General features: G+C 35.9%; 3 protein-coding genes across 4 annotated transcripts; 2 read left to right on the top strand and 1 right to left on the bottom strand.

The window, feature by feature from the left end:
- Window positions 1-2,305: 2,305 nt before the first annotated feature.
- Window positions 2,306-7,006, bottom strand: LOC107765605 (uncharacterized). 2 transcript variants are annotated; one of them, XM_075227081.1, is made up of 6 exons: window positions 6,055-7,006; window positions 5,146-5,298; window positions 4,961-5,041; window positions 3,213-3,365; window positions 3,005-3,109; window positions 2,306-2,650 (listed from the first exon to the last, which is right to left on the bottom strand). In XM_075227081.1, the coding sequence occupies exons 1-6, from the start codon at window positions 6,862-6,864 to the stop codon at window positions 2,603-2,605; spliced, it is 1,350 nt and encodes a 449-aa protein (XP_075083182.1). In that variant the 5' UTR covers window positions 6,865-7,006; the 3' UTR covers window positions 2,306-2,602. The 2 variants fall into 2 exon arrangements, with proteins under 2 accessions (XP_075083182.1, XP_016439760.1); XM_016584274.2 differs by having other exon boundaries at window positions 3,005-3,106.
- Window positions 7,007-7,704: 698 nt separating this feature from the next.
- LOC107765614 (peptide-N4-(N-acetyl-beta-glucosaminyl)asparagine amidase A-like) lies at window positions 7,705-9,861 on the top strand. The gene has a single exon (XM_016584282.2). It carries the CDS (start codon window positions 7,859-7,861, stop codon window positions 9,620-9,622), a length of 1,764 nt encoding a protein of 587 aa, XP_016439768.1. The 5' UTR covers window positions 7,705-7,858; the 3' UTR covers window positions 9,623-9,861.
- Window positions 9,862-12,009: 2,148 nt separating this feature from the next.
- On the top strand, window positions 12,010-17,632 carry LOC107765624 (uroporphyrinogen decarboxylase 1, chloroplastic). Its single transcript, XM_016584292.2, has 6 exons — window positions 12,010-12,126; window positions 12,245-12,411; window positions 14,726-15,108; window positions 15,244-15,528; window positions 15,823-16,058; window positions 17,187-17,632. Exons 1-6 carry the CDS (start codon window positions 12,098-12,100, stop codon window positions 17,350-17,352), a joined length of 1,266 nt encoding a protein of 421 aa, XP_016439778.1. The 5' UTR covers window positions 12,010-12,097; the 3' UTR covers window positions 17,353-17,632.
- Window positions 17,633-22,615: the final 4,983 nt, after the last annotated feature.

Below are 22,615 nucleotides of genomic sequence, written 5' to 3'. Positions count from 1 at the left end.
ACATTGAATATTCATTGATCAAATCACACACCTTCCCAAATTCGACTTCTTTCCCCGGAACAGCAGCAGGAAGAGTGGACTTGCCCAGCGAGGGCCGAGACCAATGCTATCAATAAGGGGTGAAATTCAAAAATAGTCAGATTTACAAGTGGTAATTAAAAAATAGTCACAGTTTCAAAAGTAATCGAAATTTAGCCACGTTTCATGTAAAGATAAATCTGAATGAAAAAACTGTTCAAAATCCGAAAAATATTCCAGCATAATATACTGGAGTTCGAATTTTTTATTTGTGAACTTCCAGCATAGAAGTTCATACACAGGTGCTCCAATCTCCAGTATATTATGCTGGAACTTTCCGTGTGCTAGAGTTCCAGCATAATATGCTAGAAGTTCATACACAGGTGCACCTAAGGCTGGCAAGTGGACCGGTCCAGGCCCGGGACCGCGGGCCAAACGGGCTAAACGGACCAGGACCGTTAGGCCCGATTTTAGTGGGCCTGGGCCGGTCTCGTGGGCCGGTGCTATGCTTTGCGCCAGCCAGGCCCGAGACCATTTGGCTCGCCAGGGACTGGCCCGGGACCGGACCGGTCCCTTAGCGGGCCAAACGGCTATATTTAAAAAAAAAGATTACTGATTTTAGTATGCCTTGGCCGGTCTCGTGGGTCGGTTGGGTTGTCAAAAATAGTCGTTGGCTATTTATAAAATAGTCATTTAACCCCTAAACTTTGTTTTAACCCCAAACTTTTTATAATTATATATTCCCTATTTTCAACTATAAATACCCCTCATTCTTTTATTTTTCTTACAAAATCATCAATCTATCACAATCTATCTCTAATTTTCTTCTATAATTGCTACTATTGCTTACTTTATTGTTACTAAGTGTATAATATATAAGCTATATTCGATAGACACATAGGAATAAGTAGATCCTGGATCAAATAGAACTGAAGCATCTCTATGGAAAACTAGAATAATACATATGATCACAGCATCAGATGACTCGGCCTCAGGCCTAGCTGGAAAAGCATAAAATCGGGCTGGGCCCCACCACTCTAAACTGTGTCCCTGTGACGGCCTCTAACTGGCTGACCTCCACCTCTAACGGTCTGACCTCTATATATATATATATTATACTATACTATACTATATGTACATCTTATATAGCTTATATACTATACACTTAGTATATATATACTTTTTAGTAGTAACATGAAATGACCAAAGTATGGTACTTTTTAGCTGGTATAAATATGGAATGATAGAAGATCAAGTTTTAGCTCAACTCAGATTACAGTTTCAACTCATTTCCCACTCTTAGATATATTATCCTCTTTATCGGCTAGCTACATTAGTAGCATAGCTAAATATAATGTCTTTTATAATCACAGCATAGAATTTGGTAGTTGGTAACCCCATTAGCCAAATAAAAGATGTACAATCTTATATCGTATTATACTATATATAATACGGCTAATGGGGTCACCGGCTGCCAAATTCTTTGCTGTGATTTTAAGCGACATTATATTTAGCTATGCTACTGGTGTAGCTAGCCGATAAAGAGGATAAATATATCTAAGAGTGGAAAATTAGTTGAAACTGTAATCTCAGTTGAGCTAAAACTTGATCTTTTATCATTCCATATTTATACCAGCTAAAAAGTATAATACTTTGGTCCTTTCATGTTACTATTAAAAAGTATATATATACTAAGTGTATAGTATATAAGCTATATAAGATGTATATATATCTTATCGAATATAGCTTCTATATATATATATATATATACTATATATACATCTTATATACTATATATATTCGATATTAAATATTGAATATTAAAATTTAGGATGTTAAATAAAATTTAGGTCACAATTCTATAATAAATTTTACAAAGCATTGCCTTAGATATTTTTTTTAATATCCTTTTGTCTCTAATATCTATTTAATTTTTTTTAAAAAAAATATATGTTGGGCCCATTTAGCCCATTTAGCCCGCGGGCCGGGACCGTTTAGCCCGGGACCAAACCGTCCCGGTCCCTACAAAAAGGCCGTTTAGCTCGGGACCGTTTGGCCCGTTTAATTTGGGATCGTTTGGACCGGCCCACTTGACCCGTTTAGGCCCGGGGCCGGCCCACTTGCCACCCTTACGTGCACCAATCTCCAGTATATTATGCTGAAACTTTCCGTGTTGCAGCAAAATAGTGGCTATCTTTCAATGACTTTGCAAACGCCGACTATTTTTCAATTATCAATCCGAAAACTGGCTAGCCCGTGTTATTTTTACATCAATAAGGCGAGACGGTTTCTACTCCCTCAAGAGGCGAACAAATCCTCAGGTTTTTTCCTTTGGCTTCATAGTCCTTTACATAATTTCAGTTCCACAATAAAGAGAAATATCAAGGTATCATCTCATTAACAGTAATTTTGTCTTCTTAAACAAACTGGTTTACCTAGATCACTAACCTAAAGATAAAGTTGTTCCTCATTCATCTAACAATCATTCTCTATCAAACGCATAAACCATTTCACCTTGCAATCTCAGAGTTCTCGACGATTGTTGTCACTAATGGTAGTTGTCTCTTTAGAAACATCATCCTTTTTAAGTACTTTCTCCCTCTGCAGCATTCGTTTCCTCTTGCAACGGTTCCTGTATGAGATAAATTATCCATGTTTCAGATAAAAAGTAGTGAAATTATATGGATTTGTTAGAAGTCTAAGAGGGTAAAAGGGAACTAGTAGCGAATAGCGATATACAACTGGGAGAGTACAAACCAGAGGAAGTGAGAAATTCATACTGAAAAAAAGAATTGTATGCCTATTTAGTAACTTTTTATAAGTAGTTAAGTACATGCTTATCAGATACTATTAAAAGATGGAAAAACTGAGTTTCTGCAACAGATACACACAACAAAAGTGGCAGTTCACAAATTATTCATCTGAAAACCGCAACATAAATATGGAACAGACTTTCTATGAAGAAGTGCCTGACCAAAAGCCTTACCTGACAATTGGATGCACCCTCGGCATTCCCCTTTGCTGTTTCCAGTATACCGATGCTAACATCTTCCAAGCTTCTAGTAGCACTGGCTTCAATCGGAGGATTCTGCTAAAGACAAAATACACATCAGCTGCCACTAACATAAGTGCATCTAATTCTGTCAAATTTGTAAGGTATCTGACCAAGTATATAGAAGCTGCAGAAAACTAACCTCTAATGCTGTGGAACGACCACCATTTTCTTGCTGGTTTTCAGTACTGAAAGACTCTTTTCGCTGAGATAATTCGTTGCTGCCAACATTTACAGTATCTGTGGTATTGCTTTGACCACTCAAACCATTTATAGCACCATCATTCTCATCCCCCTGCAATATTTCGAAATGCTTGCAGATTCATTTTATGAGGCAACGCGATAACATGAACAGCCAGTATGCCAGTTTGCTTGGCCGAATCAATACGAACTATAATGGTTTTGAGCTTATACCTTCATCGTCAATCACGTCGGCAACTTGACCACAATGATGTTAACTTATTTATGTAATAGGGTTTGTTATAACCATGTTTCCTTCCCCCCCCCCCCCAAAACCAAAACCAAAAGAAAAAAAAACAATAAAAAAAAACCACCAAAGACTCTCTTTATGAAAATGGTCTAAACTCTCAACATTGTCAGCATCTTGACATCCAGGCACATTTTATTCCAATGCATATAAAGACAAATTAGGGGTTCTCTAGTCACACTTATACCCTACAAGACCTCATGTAGCTATAACAACAACAATTATGCCGTAATCCCAATTGGTGATGACTATGTCCAATTAAACCTCAATTGCATATCAGTAAACAACCTGAATTATCAGACAATCACTTATTCACAAACTTCGTGTGGGAAAAATAATTTTCATTTTTCCTATCTCATGAAGACCCTTTTCGCTCCGCTTAGCCTTATCCCCCTCTAGGGGTATTTTAGAGCCTTCACGATTTATCAGAAGATTCATAAAGCTTATAACCTGCAGATAAAACAATGGACGGAAGCTTATTAATGTCCCATACAAGAATTTCACAAATGACTTGACCATAGCGCTATGTGTCCGCCTTTTGTTCGTGTTGGTTTAGCATTTGAATGCTGAACAAGAGCCACACTATCCTTAAACCTCTTCCTCCAGCTTTTCTACCCCACAACACACAAGACAACCAAATTCCGCAATATCACTGTTCTTGTGGTAGCACTCACTCAATGCACCATCCTCCGCAAAAAAAATTCACAAGAAGGTTTAATCTTGACACCCTTCATCCACCTCCCTCACATACTCATCAACATTTTCAGTATCATCATTGTCCTCAGCATTTTTTGAGTACTCAATTATTCAGATACAGCCTTTAAAACTTGTTGATGGGCATGCTTCGCCAGCGAAATGGGCCAAGTCTTCAGCGGTGGGAAAATAGGGTTGTGAATTGGATTTGTGGATAGCTAACAAGGTCCAAGAAGCAAACCTCTCCTCACAACCATATTCACCGGCCACCTAACTCCAAAATCTTTTCTAGAATTGACTCCTTTTTTGTGGTGAGCTATTTATCATTGACAGCCTACAGGTCTAACTTTAGAAAAGGCCTATTCACTGTGGACTGCTAACCAGGTTGTAGAACCAAACCTCTTTCTCACATCACACTCGCAAGTCACCCACCTCCAGAATCTTGACTAGGATTGACTAGTTTTTGTGATGAGCTATCTCTAATCCACAGATCTAACTTATATTGGAATTGTTTTTAAAATATTAGTTAAACAACATGTTTCTAAAATATTAACACTTGATATACTGAGTTACCGGGAGAGATGCTCACAACAAAGTGGTAGTTCACAAATTATTCATCTCAGAAGTGCAACATAAATAAGGAAGACAACCTAGAAATAGATTTCACGGAACAAACTTTCTATGAAGAAATACCAGACCGAAACCCTTACCAGACAAGATGCACCCTCTGCATTGTCTTTTGCTGTTTCAGGAATACCACTACTGACACTGGCTTCATTGAAGGATTTGTGCTAAAGAAAGAATACAAGTTAGCTACAACTGACATAATCTCCTCCAATACTGTCAAATTTAGTATGGTATCTAACCAAGCATATAGAAGCTGCACGAGACTAACCTCTAACGCTGTGGAGCCACCACCATTTTCTTGCTGGTTTTCAGTACTGAAAGACTCTTTTAGCTGAGATAATTCGTCGCTGCCAACATTTACAGTATCTGTGGTATTGCTTTGACCATTCAAACCATTTTTACCACCACCATTCTCATTCCCCTGCAATATTTTAAAATGTTTACACATTCAATTTATGAGGCAATGCAACAATTTGAACAGCCAGTATGCTGCTTCACTTGGCTACGTCAATACTAACTATAATGGTTTTGAGCTTATACCTTCATGGTTTAATCACGTCAGAAACTTGACCACAGTGATATTAACTAATAAATGTAAACTGAGACTATAAAAGAAATTTGTTATGATTCTATTTCCTTGTTCTGGCCTCCCCCCACACCCCACCCTTACCCAAAGAAAAAGAACCACCAAAGAACTATCTTCCTGAAAATGATCTGAACTCTCAACATATTCAGCATCGTAACATTCAGGCTCAAGAACTAATGAATCCTCCACTGTCAATTGGTGATGACTATCATTCAATCAATTAAACTCAATTACTTGGGTAGACAATATGAATTATTTATATGTTCCACTCTTTTTGGGGCACATCTCATTCCAGTACATGCAACAACTACAACTACTATGCCACAATGCTAAACACGTTGGCGTCGGCTATATGAATCCTCACTAATCATGTTACTCCACTTAACCTCATTTCATGTCAATACCTACAGTAAAAGTGAGAACATCTATTTCATTCCAAATACATATAAAGACCAATTAGGGGTTCTATAAACTAAAGATTCTCTATTCACTCTCATCCATATATTACATAACACAAACTATAACAACAACGATTATGCCTTGATTCCAATTGGTAATGAGTTCAAACCAAATGGAATAACAGTAAATTACCTGAGCTTCGACCGGTTTATCAGAAGATTCACTAGTCTTATTATCACCTGCAGATAAAACAATCGACGGAAGCCTATTAATATCCCATCCAAGAACTTGGCAAATGACCTGACCATAAGCCCTATGAGCTCGTCTCGTGTTCATGTTGGCTAAAGTAATAGAATGCTGAACAAGAGCCACACAATCCTTAAACCTCTTCATCCACCCTTTCTTACCAACCCCACAACACACAAGACAACTAAATTCCCCACCATTCTCTTTGTTCTTCTCATAGTACTCTCTCAATACACCATCTTCCCTAAACAATTTCGCGAAAAAGTTGTAATCTTTATCCCCCTCATCAGCCTCATCATCATTTTCACTATCATTATCATCATCCTCATCATTGGTTGAACCCTTTAAGTATTCAGATACAGCTTTCAAAGCATGTTGATGGGCTTGGTTCGAGGCGAAATGTGCCAGTTCTTGGGAAGTAGGCAAATGGGGTTGGGCATTTAACTGGGTTTTGAAAGTGGGCCAACCCGAATCCGTTACTAGAGGGGTTTCAGTTGGGGTTTTGGGACAAGGCCATTCAATACCAGAATCTGTAATTGTTTCTTTGAGCCTTTTGGATTTTTTCTTCTGTTTCTTAAATTGGGTTGAACTGGAGGGTTGTAGACTCACTGGGGTTGGTGTTGGGGTAGGGGTTGGGATAGGGAGGTAGGGGTGGGGGTGGGGTTGAGGAGGACCTTGATGCCAAAGAGAATGGAGGTAGAGAACTTCTTGAATTAGTCTTTGTTCATCGTATCGATCAGTTGGAAAACGTGACATTTTGAACTGCTATTGTGATAAACGGTAGAGAATAATCGCCGGAGAATTCAAGGGTTCCGGCGAAGGAAATGGCCGCCGGGAACTGAAAAGGGAACCGGATGGGTTTTGCGTTATTATGGGGTTATTTATTTTACTTATGCCTGTTTTGTATTTTTCCGCTGTTATGACATGTTTTTACATTTTTTGTGTTTGGAATAAGCTTTGAAATATTTTCTGAAAATTATTTTTCAGAAGAATCTAAACACTCTTTGAAATTTAGAAAATATTTTAAATGGATAAATGATGAAAATATAAATAAAATGGTTGGCAAAAAAGATTTTTTAAAGAATATTCTTCCCAAATTAACAACAATAATTAAATTTCAATCCCAAATTAAAACTTGCAAGTATAATACAGATAAAATTACTTATAATTGCAGGTTAAAACAAAAAGTAGATTATAGTATAACACTTGTATTTTCTTAAGTCTGCTTAGGTTTTCTATTTTTTGCTATTTGCAGTGGCGAATCTAGTAATATCGCAAAGGTTGTTTAAAATTTAATATATGCATATAAAAAATAAATTTTAACTTATATACACTGTATAATATTTTGATGAAAGATATTTGATTGACCACCCTTCAATATATCTGACTATATCACTGACTATTATTTATGTGTAAGGTAGCAAAATAACGGGTTAAGTTAATAAATGAGTCATGATCCCATTCTCTTAAAGTTTGCTTTAAAATGAGTCAAAAATAGAGTCATAATTCAGCTCCACCAATATAATGTAACTTTTCCAACGGTATGTCATTCTTTTGAAACGAAAGTATTTTATATAAATTGAAATGGAGTAACTATATTTTTCTAGCAACTAAACAACTAACAAAGTTGTGAATCTCAAGGCAATCATAGCAACAAAGCAAACCAGAAAATGACTTCATTGTTTAATACTTCATTCTTTACTCTTACATCTACACTATATCCACCTGCTTATGCTCAAAACTACCATCAATGGCTATTTCTTTAATTTTCTTAGCTTATTTCTTGCTACTCCAACAACCCTTTTTTTCCACAGCAAATCTCCACACTTCTTCTCTCTTTAGACCACAACTCATCACTCAGCTAAATTCTTTACCAAATAATTCCACTCCAACAACTTTTTTTGAAGTGACAAAACCTATAAAACTACCCAAAACCAAACGTTGTTCACACTTAATTCTTGAACATGACTTTGGTTTCACTTATGGGAAACCACCAATTCTTGCAAATTACACACCCCCTTTAAATTGCCCATCTCAGAAATTTTCCAAGATTGTACTAGAATGGCAAGCAACTTGTAAAGGAAGGCAATTTGATAGAATTTTTGGTGTTTGGCTTAGTGGTGTTGAGATTCTCAGAAGCTGTACTGCTGAACCAACTGCTACTGGGATTTTTTGGACAGTGAAAAAGGATATTACTAGGTATTATTCTTTACTTATGAAAAATCAAACACTTGCTGTTTATCTTGGAAATATTGTTGATAGCACCTATACTGGAGTTTACCATGTAAAAATTTTTGTTCACTTCTATAATGAGCTGAAATTGGGTAACTTTGATTCTGGGGCTGATTTGATTATACCCATTTCAAGAAATCTGAAGTTAAATGATGGTTTGTGGTTTGAGATTGAAAATTCAACAGATGCAAAGTCAAAGGAATTCAAGATTCCTCAAAATGTGTATAGGGCAGTATTGGAAGTTTATGTTTCATTTCATGAGAATGATGAATCTTGGTATGCAAATCCACCTAATGAGTATATAAAATCAAATAATCTTACTATCCCGGGAAATGGAGCTTTTAGAGAGGTGTTAGTTAGTTTGGATGATATGATAGTTGGTGCAGTTTGGCCTTTTACTGTGATTTATACTGGGGGTGCAAATCCCCTCTTTTGGAGACCGATTAGTGGAATTGGCTCGTTTGATCTTCCTTCTTACGACATTGAAATTACACCGTTGTTAGGAAAAATTTTAGATGGAAATGGTCACGAGATTTCGTTTCGTGTCACAAATGCTCTGAATGTGTGGTATGTTGATGCAAATTTGCATCTTTGGTTGGATGGGAGAAGTACAAAAACAGAAGGGAAGTTGTTGAAGTACAGTTACTCACCCCTTTGGTTTTTGCTGCTGAGTAATTTTACAGGTTTTGATGGATCCTTTATTACGAATGCTAGTCGGTCCATCACATTGACCGGATGGGTAAAATCGTCTTATGGAACAATCACTACTAAGTCGTCTCAACGTTTAAGTTATAGCAGCTATATGGTAATGGGAAATGAAGGAAACTTGCAAATAGTGGATCAGATAATTGATTCTAATGACACTGTCTATGCTACGACACCATCTTCTTCTGTTCACTCGCTTAAGTCCTTCAAAAAGTATGTATTTCAGTGGTATACTGACAATGTGGATCAAGGAAACGAAAGCTATGCCTCGATATCAAACTTGACATTGGGATCTGATGAAAAGAGGGTAAAAGATTTAGAGTATAGATCATCGGCCAGCTCTGTTAAGAATTTGCAAAAAGCGCAGGGTTATATGCTAGTAAAAGGCCAGTTAGTAGTCAAAGGAATTGGGAGTACTCAACAAGTATATAAATATAAGAAAGATTCGTTGTGCTACTCGAGGAACATAAGCAGCTCAAATTACACAATACTTTACGATAAAGTGAGCAATAGCTGCAGCAAAAGTACCAGGTCTCACTTTCCTTTGAGGGGTCTTTCTGCAATCTCATCTTGGTGATAATAATGTCGGTAACTGACTTTGTTCCATGCGATTATCTTTCACTCCTTTGCCGCTGGAGTTCCTCTACGTTGACTGTTATGATCGAAGTTGGCAACTGTCATGGTCTTCTAATTATGATGCAAATGAACTACTGCAATGTTTCTCTTATTCTAGCACTTGTTTAACTTCTTTATTTTGTTAATATTTGCTGTTTTGCTAACTGTTTATGGGTCTCGGAAATTTCACTTTTTTGCCTATTTATCTTTTGTTGTGTCTCTTTCTTTAAACACAGGGAAATTTTGCATCTTTGTCAAAGTTTACAGGGTTAACCATGCTGGTAAATATTTAGATCCCTTCCTTTTTGGTGTTTTCTCTTTTGCTCCTTTTCCGGTGATGGTAGCTACTCCATGAGAAAGACTAGAATTACGAATTCTTCCTTTTGTTCACCCTTCTACTGCCACTCCATTGGTTTTAGGGAGGGACGGGAGGAGGTTGAAGATTTGTGTAAAGCAACTTGTGTTTGTGTTTTCTATCTACAGCTATATGTTCATGAGAAAAATCGCCTTAAGCATCAATGATTTGGCATTTCGAGCATAATTTCATTGGCTGCTTGGTAGGGGCAGGCCGGCGCATGAAGCAACCCACATTCACGCAGGGTTAGGGGAAAGGGCCGCACTCCAAGGGGTGTAATCTAGGCAGCCTACCTTGATGCAAACATCAGTGGCTGATTCCACGGCTCGAACCCGTGACATTGGATGCTTGGTATTTGAGAAACTATACTTCCTTTCTCTTCCTATTGGTTCAAACGAAAATGCGTCTCGCTGAGAAGCATCAAATGCTATATTTTGGGACTTTATCTTCTCTATCCCATAAAGGTAGGGATAAGGTCTGTGTATACTCCACCCTTTCCAGACCCCACTTGTGGGGTCACACCGGATATGTTGTTGTGGTTGTATCTTTTCTTTAGCTTGAAGCTATATTCTGTTGAAAAATAGGGAAGGTACAGATAATAAGGTATTGTTTTAGAAACTTGCCAAATCTTGATCTAGTGGGAGCAAGTGTGATTTGTAATTTGATGTTCAGAATGAAAAGATCAGTTTTTCCCATGGATCAACTTTGATTCAAGTGTGGTCTAAATTTCAACTTGAGTTTGAAAAGAGTCTGGATTTTGTTAGTTCTGAAAAGGACTTCCTTTAATAAGTAGTTGATATTCAGAATACTTCAACAGTTATTATTTCATTGCACTTTGATAATATCTCTATATCAAGTTAGTTGAGGTCGGCTATATAAATATACTATACCTATTTAGCTCTATTTATATCTGAATTTAATAATCAGAGAACTAATCATAGTTAGACAGTTCTGTCGTTGGTTATCAACCTACCGCAACCCTCTACTTTTATTGAGTTTAGAACTGCAAGCTTTTATATTCACCTATGGGTTGTTTGGTTGGGAAACAAGTTATCCCATGATTAATTACCCCGGGATTAGTTATCCCACCCTCCCATAAGGATAAAAAATACTACAATTCCGAGATAATTAATCCTCGCGATTTTATTCCAACCAAATATGAGATAAACTATCTCAAATTTAATTCCGCGATTAATTATTCCTTATCCCTCGTACCAAACGAGCCCTTAATTAACGATTAACATACTAAGACAGTGAAAGTGGAACGGTAAGCATAAAAAAGTGGAAGGTTAAGTATATGATTAACAATTAGGTAGAACTTAAAAGACTCAAATGAATTTCCATCCCCTTTTTACCATTTTTCTTCTTGGTCAATGAAACATAAGTATATCTTATCTGTCTTGGTTCGTATAGTTTTATTGCTCTTTTGGAAATTAAACAGTTTTTCTATTTAAAGGAAAAAGTTCAAATTTATACCTATATTATTCGAAATTATTTAATTTTGTCATACATTATACTTTTAGTTCATTCATATCCTTGCCATCGACAAATCGTCTCATATTTGCCTTAATATTAATAGAGTTCCAGAATGAAATGGGTAGACTCCACGTGTCCAAATTATTCTAGAAAAAGAGTTTAAATTTATAATTCAACTTTAAACTATGTTCTAAAGTTACTCTCAAATTCAATTTCTGTTAGGGATCAAGGTTAAAAATGAGACTTTTTTCTAATCGATAGATGTCATATTCGACCAAAATTTTAACGTAAAAAGTTGGACGAAGTTACTCAATCTTGGATAGTGATTATTGTTTCACTTTAATTATTGTTTTTCAAATACTTTTAAATATCAATAAATTTAGTAATTTATAGTATTTGTTATGTATTACTTCTAATATATATACTAACAATTAAATACCTTAACCATTGTTTTTTTATTTATTTAAGTTTTAACCATTGCACTTAAAACCTGTTTCTTTTTTGGCCTTTTTTGGCAGTTAGCCAGTTTAAAAAGGGTGAGATTCGGTAGGAAAAAAAGAAAGATAAGGAGAGGGAGAAAACATCCGCTTCTCACTCTCTTTAGCCATGGCTTTCTCTCCTTTAACAACAACGAGGTCTGTGCTTTTACTCGTCCCTTTTTGCACATTTCCACTTCTCTGTAATTCGCTCTTTCAGTCAATCCTTTCTCTGTACATAATTTTAATTTTTTGCATTTCTGGGTTTTTTTTGCAGTGGATGTAGTAGTAATTATTGCAATCTTGGACTAAGCTGGAAATCATCTTCAAGCTGGTTTGTGCAATTAGGGTTTACTTCAAATGGGTCAAATGGGGTTTTTACTAAACCCACGAAGCTCAATTCTAGTAAAGTCTTTCGGGCTTGCTCCTCTTCTTCTTCCTCTGGTATATCTCTTTAACCCCTGTAGTTGACTTTTTCCTTTTTCATGTATTTTTATTCTTGATATACTAGTACATTTTCTTTACGTTGCTGAAACAAGCTGAATTTTTATAAGAACTCAGCTTGGGTTCAATTGAATCACCTTTGCCGAAAAATTACATTGTGTAAATAGGAAAAAATGTTTTTTTTTTGTTATGTAAAAGACTGTTGAATCCCTTGATAGAATATTCTGGTGCAATAGTAAAGGTGGTTGAAAATTTTCTTTAAATACTAGGTTCAAATCCTAGACGTGACATTCTAGTAATTTTTTTTTTGAATCCCCTTATATGAATTCCCGGCTCTGCTACTATCTGTACCAAAATAAATGATGGGGAAAGGTGTACTAGGGCGAAAGTATCTAATTTTCTGTGTGAATTCAGGCATGATTCCGTAATTTTTAAATAAAATTTACATATTTTGTAACTACATAAAGATACTACTATAAATCATAATTTTTTATAATATTTAAAAGATATTTGAAAAATGGTAGTCAAAGAGAACCTATTGACTATGTAAATAGTAATTGTGTCATGTAAAATAGGATGGAGGGAGTAACATTTGTTGACTATTTGGTATAAATTTTGCTAAGGTCCTCGCACATAGTAAAGTATGGTTCTGGTTTGATATAGAGTAAATCAGGATCTTGTATCTTACCAAATGTACCTAAAGGTGGATGGAATTGTGTATCGTGTTTGATGAATGGAACGGAATAAAGAAAGAGCTTTGTGCAGAATCAAGCTTCCTCGAGCTCAAGCCTTAAACTACTTTAGTCCAATTTGTGCGCGCACGATCATACTACCCTATTGCTTACTCTATGAAAAAGGTGAAAAGGTAGCGAAGTTGTTAGAAGATGGATCACGTTTGTTCAATTGTCTTAAAATAATTGTAACACGCAAGCTGCAACTTTTTTAGTCGTGAACGGAGTTTTGTTTTTGTTGGGAACATATTTTAGTCATGTTATGCTTTCGAGGAATCTTTTAGCCCTATTAGAGATTCTTATGCCAGAAGAAATATAGCGAATTTTAGTACTTTTCATTTTTATTTTTATTTTTATTTTGTGTAGTATTGGCTTGAAATGAATTTAAATGGGGTACATAGTCAGTGGGGATACATATAGCCAGCCACAACTTATTTGGGAGTGAGGTGGTGTTGCTGTTGATTCACTATGGAACATTGAATACTTTCTATTTTGTATTATGTTTCTTTGTGTGCCTATGACTGGGGTTTGAGGGGTTTGTTTGTATTGTGTCAGTCTGCCGGATTTACCATCTTAGGAAATATCAATTTGATCATTTTGGTAGCATTACATTTTCTCAAATACTTTCATCACTCTTGAAACTTGGTGTAAAAACTATAGAGTACCTTTACAATTATATCTTGATCACTATGACATGTATACTGATTATTTCATATTAGTACCTTCTTATCGAATAGGTAATATATTAGCAGACTCTTCCGTGAAAAACATTGATATAACTTGTTTTATCCCTCTGGATACTAGCTCATGATTGTTCATCTGGTATGAATATTCAATATTGTTCCTCTGGTATGAATATTAGATTATATTTTGTTGAGGTCGTAATCTTGAAGGAAGTGTCTTCGGAGTTGTAATTAATTTCTCTTTTTCTTGATAAACTTTGTACCTTCTTCAATAAATTTAACCTACCTTATCAAAATAATAATAATAAGGAAACAGTGTAATAAACTTAAAAAGGTGTGCACCCAAGTGTGTGGTGGTCAACAGAGTGGGGTTTAAATCTTGGAGATCAGGATTCACAGAGACAAAAAAACGAGGGATTTCTTCACATCTAATTAAGCCTTAGTGGACAGAGTTATCCGGTATCTGTGTTGGTGGGAAGTAGCAAGTACCCGACGGAATAGTTGAGGTGCGCAAAAGCTGACTCGAACAACATTGTGATAAAAGAAAACAAAGAAGAAAAGAGATAAACTTAAAAGGGTGCTCCCTTGACTCAAGGTGTTAATTCCTCGTAGTTGAACCTTGTTGCTGTATATTTTTTTGTTAAGAAGGTTAAAAATAGTGGAACCATGTTGCTATTGATTTACTTGGTCTCATCACGTCCAAATATTGCATAGTAGATTTGATTCCTTTTTCCCCTATAGCGTGCATGGTGTTTACAGGCCTACAAGCTCGCTCCTCCTTTGCGCTTGGGGGGTAGGGGTAGGTCGAGCTGTTAAGTTTTTGTGGCACTTTGCTTCAGCTCATCTTCCAGATTCGTTGTGGGGCACTCAACTTTGTGCTTCCAAATGTATGTGTTTCAGATCCACTTTTAGTGAAGGCTGCAAGAAGAGAACGGGTGAGTCGTCCGCCTGCATGGATGATGCGTCAAGCGGGAAGGTATATGGCTGTTTACAGAAAGCTTGCAGAGAAACATCCATCCTTCAGAGAGAGATCAGAGACAACTGATCTCATCGTGGAAATTTCTTTGCAGCCATGGGAAGCTTTTCATCCTGATGGAGTTATCATCTTTTCGGACATACTTACCCCTTTACCCGCATTTGGCGTCCAATTTGACATCGAAGACGTGAGAGGCCCAGTCATTCAGTCTCCCATTCGTTCCGAAGAGGGATTGAAAGCATTGCACTCCATTGACCTGGAGAAACTACAATTTGTGGGAGACTCTCTTAGGATTTTGCGGAAAGAGGTATCTTTGTTAATCCCATGCTATTTTTGCTGATAGGATATTTACTATGATATCTGAATTTATAGGCTTGGTGTAAAGTTTAATGAGAAAAGTAATAAAAGCTAAGGGACTTATTCCCCTCCCCCAAAATGCCAGGTTGGAGAGCAAGCTGCAGTTTTGGGTTTTGTTGGAGCACCTTGGACAATTGCTACCTACATAGTTGAGGGAGGTACAACTCGGACATATACGACAATTAAGGACATGTGCCATACCGCCCCACATGTATTGAGAGCTCTTTTATCTCATTTGTCAAAAGCAATTGCTGAGTATATTGTTTTCCAAGTGGAGTCTGGAGCTCATTGCATCCAGATATTTGATTCATGGGGTGGACAACTCCCACCTCATATGTGGGACTGCTGGTCAAAGCCTTATATTGATGAGGTAAGCTAGATTTTGTTTTGTTAGTCAGGGAACCTACCAACTGTCCTTCTGCCCTCCTAATCCCTTGAACCAAACAGCCCCTTAAAGTATTTGGTGGATTAGACTCGGAAATAAGGTTCATAAATACGGCCATAAGTGTAACAAATCATGGAGGATGTGTGGATTAGAGGAGGATTCTTTGAGTGCTTTAACAGTCCGTTGGTTGTGTCAGAATGTCATTGCTTTATTACTCATTATGTAAAAACTCTTTCGTTCTGCTTCCTTTTTGAACACCTCTCAGAGTTTTGAATGCAGATAGTAGCTACAATTAAAAGAAAGTGCCCACAGACACCACTTGTTCTCTACATTAATGGAAATGGTGGACTTCTTGAGCGGATGAAAGAAACTGGAGTTGATGTAATTGGACTTGACTGGACAGTGGATATGGCAGATGGAAGGAAGCGACTGGGAACTGATATCGGTATACAGGGGAATGTTGATCCCGCTAGCTTATTTTGTCCTCTTCCTTCATTGACAGATGAAATTGAAAGGTTTGTTGCATAACTGAACCTTAAACTGTAGTCGTTGCTTACTTAATAAGTTCGGAACTTAATGGGGACATAAAACCTCCAAAGATATGCTTCCTTTATCCAAGTGACTGATGGAAGTTGAGAAAACAAAGTTTGAATGAGTTATGATATTTGAGTTTATTTAAGGTAATAGCTGGAAGACGTGAAAAGGGCATAATAATGTGATTGATAATTTGAATTTTGAAGATTGTAGGTTTGGTTTTTAGAAAAGATGGCATATTTCTGAACTGATAAAAATAGAAAGCATGTCAATTGGAACGGGGCAAAGGGAGTACATTGTGCATAACGTCCTCGGGAACTAATGCTTACACGTGTTGTAATAATTGATTGATTCATTTATGTGCATGACCAACTGCTACTTGGTTAAAAGTGGTGCCAGATTGTTGCTGAAGATCTTTGACTTCGGTACAAATTATGAAGACTAGAATCAGTGCCTTTCTTTATATCTACTAACTTGCATGACTGTGCTAAGCACATTAACAGTTATGATTACTCTCATATGTACATACCCTATGGGTAATAGCTAAAGACTATTTTACTTGTACGACATGTCTAGAACTGCATGTTAATTAGAATGATTTTAAAATGATGATATTAATCTGCGGTGTTGAATGACCCGCAGGGCTTTGGTCTATTTATATAGCATACACACATTAATTCTTTCTAGATTTCAATTCTTTCGTTACTTGGCATGATAAAGGACAATCGTGTAAGTGGAGAAGGGTAGAAGGCGGGCTCATTATCCACTGAGTTACGTACCACACTCCACTAGCTCTGGGGTATTTCTTGGTTATAAAAAAAATAAAAATATATGTGTGTAGAATGTTACAATCATGGTTTCATATTTTATACATTATGAGGAAAGTATTGTTCTTCTTGCCTATCTATCCTTACAAGGTAGCGGTAAGGTCTGCGTACACACTAACCTCCCCAGACCTCATGGTGTGGGATAATACTGGGTATGTTGTTGTTGTTGAGAAAAGTATTGTTCTTAGTTTAATCATTCATAGGAGGGAGGTGGTTGGTTTTGAATTCAATATCTCAAGTTTTCTAGTTCCGGGAAGAAATCTGACTAGTTTTCTTGGGCAGGGTTGTCAAGAGTGCAGGGACCAGGGGTCATATCCTCAATCTTGGCCATGGTGTGCTCGTTGGTACGCCAGAAGAAGCTGTAGCGCACTTCTTTGACGTTGCTAAGAGCTTCAATTTTGACAAGGTTGAGGATCATATATCTGAGGCAAATACAGTTGCAGCTTGAAGACAGCAATTTTGTAAAGCAGACTGTGGAAGCCTTGTTGTACCAATAACTTGTCAATTCCATATAAAGAGCAGTCTTTTGGTAATTTTGTAGCTTTGCTAGGATGCTTGGGTTCTTTAAGTTGGGAGGGAAGAGACTAATGCTTGTGAATAAACTAGCATTGTTATTTAGTCCTATTCTTGAATTACTTAGAGCAAATTGATGTGTTATTATATATTCCATCATTCTCTATTGTTTCGACTAAATATAATGCTTCCATAGAGGCTCTTATTGGGGTCTATCGGAAACAGTCTTTTTTTTTTTTTTTTTTTTTTTTGGTTGTTAGAGGCTCCTATTGGCTTCAAGTAAGATAGAGGTTTCGGAAGTACAAACATCATACAGCTTCATCTCCATTCAATTGATTTGGACTTGTTCCACTTGCTCCTTTTTCATCTTGATCCAGTAGGTGGTTATAGCTCGCTCGTTGTCTACAAAATGAGCATTCAAGTGCTTCGATGGGCTACTATTGGACTTGTCAAAGCAGTTGTCAAATTCAGGTTTTTTTTACTTTTAGTTCGCGTCAGAAACTATTTACATTCGGTAGCCGAGAAAAATATATATAATTTATATATATATCTATCTATATATATATATATATATATATATATATATATATATATATATATATAAATATATATATATTTAAGCTATTATTTTAAGAGCGGTTATACAGTATCATTTTTCCACATGCAAAATGATTTGATTTTGCTGCGACTAGAATGTGCTTTTTCAATCAGCTGATGTCAAGAATTATAACAGAGTAGATTCGTACTACTTTACATGTATTTCAACTCTTGATGTCACTATGTAAATAAATTTTAAGAATTTTCAACTTCTTAAATATTTTAAAGATGTTTTTTGTTAAACGTGCTAATATAAGGATGTACCTTCCGTTTTAGGTACAGTTAAAGGATGTTTTTTTTTTCTTCTAAAACTCACGACTTATGCAAAATTGAATCTTACTTTTTCATGCTCTTACCAAGAAAAAAAGAAGTTATTGTACTATACATTGTAATTTGTATAAGATACGTGGGCCCCACTATACTAATCTTGAGAGAAAAGAAAACAAACTTAGTATAATACATATTTCTAGCGGCAAAGTTAGTATATCAATAGTAGCCATAAAATATTTCCTTATATAGCAGATCCCAACCAAAACTGTAACCCTAATCATATGCCTAAAATCATGCAGCGTATTAACTTAAGGATTTGTTCCTTATTTATCTCCTAAGCATCTCTTCTTTAATCCCAACCCAACTGATTCCTTAGTTTATATTTTTTTGGTTTATGTTTTTTTTTTTCATGTTTGAATATTTAAATCTTTAATGATAGTATATACTAAGTTTTATACTGTAGATATTTTACAAATATATTAAATATATATACTGGATAAGTGGATATATGCACAAGTTTTTTATTAGAAAAAAACATTTATGGTATATTCTAGTATAAATATTTTATATCTTACACATACCATGAATATACCAATTATTGTATACTAACTAACATAATTTAAAATTGTTGGAATTAACATTTATATCTTACACATAATTTGCAAGTATGATACATGTAATAATACTGGAATAATTTTATCACTTTTTTGTGTGTTTCACAGTGGAAATTGCTTTGAGTATATATTTTATATGCCTTGATGATACCATACGTATACATTTTATACATATTTAAATTTAAATAAATATAATTTAAAACACATAAGAGTATTATATAAGGTAAAAAATACCGGATCCTAGATACTAGGTTATAAAAATACACTGTATATATTTAAGGTATATATGCTCAAATAAAAAATATACATCAAATAAACAACTTGATACATTGTAAAAATACATAAGATAGGCATCAAATACATTTTAGAACACAATAACAATACATAAAATATTGGTCGGTGTAACGACCCGACTTGTCGTTTTGAACATTTACGCTCTTCAACAATTTGAAGTCTTGAATAACTTCATATGATTTATTATGACGTGTGTAGATTGTCAGTTTTGATGTTTCAGGATTAGTTCGGAAGAATAAATTTCATGTTAGAAGCTTAAATGAAAATGGTTGATCGGAGTTTGACTTTTGTGCAAACGACTCCAGAATGGAGTTTTGATAGTTCCAATAGATCCGTATGGTGATTTTGGACTTAGGAGTGTGTCCGGATATTTATTTTGAAGCCCGTAGTTGATTTTGGCTTGAAATGGCGAAAGTTGAAAATGAAAGGTTTAGAAGTTTGACCGGGAGATGAATTTATTGATATCAGGGACGAAATCCAGTTCTGAAAATTTTGATATGTCTGTTATGTCATTTATGACTTGCATGCAAAATTTGAGGTCAATCGGACTTGATTTGATAGGTTTCAGCATCGAACGTAGAATTTGGAATTCGGAAGTTTATAAGTTTCTTTGGCTTGAATCGATGTGTGATTAGTGATTTTCAGGTTTGGTACCTCGGAAAAAATCTTGAATAAATCTTGTGTGAAAGTGGTGATTGCCAAAATAACCTTGACCCGTACGAAATAGAAAAGATTTCCTATCACTAGCGCCTAGGGTAGCGTGGGGCGCTAGCCCTGGCGCTGGGAATTTTGAGGTTCTGGAAACAGGGGCCATAGGTAGCGTCTCACACTACCTGTGGCGCTCGAAATATTATATACTCATTTCGGGGTTCATTTTTTCCCATTCGTCTCGGCCAAATTTAGGGGGTTTCCTCCACCCTCTCAAAACCTCCAACTCCCCCCATCTTCAAGGTGAGTAATCCCTACTAATTTGGTGTTTCATTTCATCAATTCCACCCTAAAACTAACTCAATCCTCCATAAAACCCTTTGATCTTCAAGAAATTTCTTCAAGAACTCAAAAGAGGGTTTTGGCAAGGTTTCTTCAAAAAGGTAATCCTACACCCTTAGACTTATATGCATGGATTTATTATGAAAATATGAGTATGAATTAAGTATTGAAACTCATGGGATGGTGGTTGGAAGCCATAAGTTCCCAATTTAAATGCATAACCATTGTAGTGATTGAAAAGTGATTATTTGATGTAATTTTATTTGCTGGGTGTGAATGGTTGGTCACGCATGTGATGTTGGGAGTATAAATTGTTAAAAAATAATGGTGGGATAAATTATTGGTAAATGGTGGTAGTTGGATGAACTAATTCCATGGTTAAGAGGTGTAGAGATTTATGCCTACTAGGTGTTTGATAAAGTGTCTAAATGGCTTAAACTATAGAATTGGTTACTTATGTTGCTTCCATTGGATGTTGATATTGTAGATTAAAGTTGCTTAGTGTAGTGAATCGTTGTAGTATCATTAAGGGGTGAATTTCAGTTTTGGATCGTTGGCTTTGAATTGATGAGATAGGAAGGCGTTCAGAGGTGGATACGTGCGGAATGAAATTCCCGGAGCAGTTATTTAGCTTGCTCGACATTGGATTGGCTTGTTTGAGGTAAGTGTTTTGCCTAACTTTGTTGAGGAAATTTTTTCTACTAATTGTCATTGTTTGTTACATGCGGGGGTAATACATATATGAGGTGACGAGCATATATGCATGTGCCAGGGTCAATCATGCTCGAGGGTAAATTATACGATTTATTGTGCTTTGTAGAATTATGTGACACTCTTGTTTTATGTCTTCTTTGACTTCTAGATTTCTATGAATATGACATTAAATGCTAGAAACCCTAATTTGATTTATTATAATTTGATTAAAAATCTGACGGACTTTTATGAAAATTATTGATGTGCTAAATTCGATCGTTATTATACTTAATCACAAATACGACTCTACGTCCGTTATTCTTGTGATTTTGAATTCTATACATGAGTTGAAAATTATTTTGAGACTTGTTGAAATACTGGAATAATAAAGTACTTGAAGTTTATTGAATTGTTATTGGCTTGAAAGTCGTGATTGATGTTCAATTTGGAACATTCGTTTAAACACTCTCCTTGATGTTATTTATGCTTCCTACCTTGTTGTTAATGATATACATGTGCTTGGTAAGGAAGAGTGTAAAGCACGAAGGGTGATGTCATGCCATTTTATATACATTATCATGTGAGGGAGAGTGTAAAGCATGAAGGGTGATGCCGTGCCATTTCAGTTATATTATCATGTGAGGAAAAGTATAAAGCACGAAGGGTGATGCTGTGCCATTCATATACATTAATATGCACGAAGGATGATGCCGTGCCATTTTGTATATATTATCATGTGAGAAAAAGTATAAAGCACGAAGGGTGATGTCGTGCCATTCATATACAATATTATGCACGAAGGATAATACCAAGCCATTTCATTTACTCTATCATGTGAGGATGAGATTAAAAGTACGAAGGGTGATGTCGTACCATTATTTTTATATTATCATATGTTAATGGCACGAAGGGTGTTTCCGTGTAAGCGAGGACAAGATACATACATTACATTGTGATATCTTTTCGTTGTGTATACATTCATGCCTTTATCTTGAGCTGTTATTATGCACCTATGTTTTCTATGTGACTTGTAGTCGTTGTTCTGTCGGTGTCCTCTACCCCAAGTGTTGTTCTGTTATCCATGCCTTCTATCTGTTTAACTTGTATTGGCATTTCTCCCTCCTAGTTGGTACTGTTATATGTATGCTCGGTGAGAAAGAGATAAATGCACGAAGGGTGTTGCCGTGCCAATTGATTTGATCTACATATATATATTGGATGAGAATGAGACAAGTGCACGAAGGTATTACCGTTCCATTCGAATGAGACAAGTGCACGAAGGTATTACCGTGCCATTCGATGTGATATCTTGAATATATTCCTCACACCAGGAAAGTTATGAATTTAATGAGATAAATGCACAAAGGTGTTATCGTGCCATTTGATGTGATATCTTGAATATATTTCTCACACCAGGAAAGTTATGAATTTGCTATTATGATTTCTCATAGTAATCTTTTTCTGCCTCGCATAGTTATTTCATTGTACCCTCATCTGTTATGTTCTATAATTGTTTCTATTGTTAGTATACTGCACATGTTATAAGAGTGAGTATCTTTTTACTAAAAATCCTCGTCACTACTTCAACGAGGTTAGATAAAATACTTACTGAGTACATGGGATCGGTTGTACTCATACTACACTTATGCACCTTGTGTGCAGATTTTGGATATTGATGTTGCGGTGTATTGCGGGAGCTGGCATTGAAGACGTTTCTGCAATCTGGTCATAATTGCCTCT

This window comes from Nicotiana tabacum, chromosome 12 (assembly GCF_000715075.1).
Source record: "Nicotiana tabacum cultivar K326 chromosome 12, ASM71507v2, whole genome shotgun sequence".
NCBI classification, from domain to species: domain Eukaryota; kingdom Viridiplantae; phylum Streptophyta; class Magnoliopsida; order Solanales; family Solanaceae; genus Nicotiana; species Nicotiana tabacum.
Note: the sequence above shows the minus strand (reverse complement) of the source record. Positions and strands in the feature narration are given on the sequence as shown.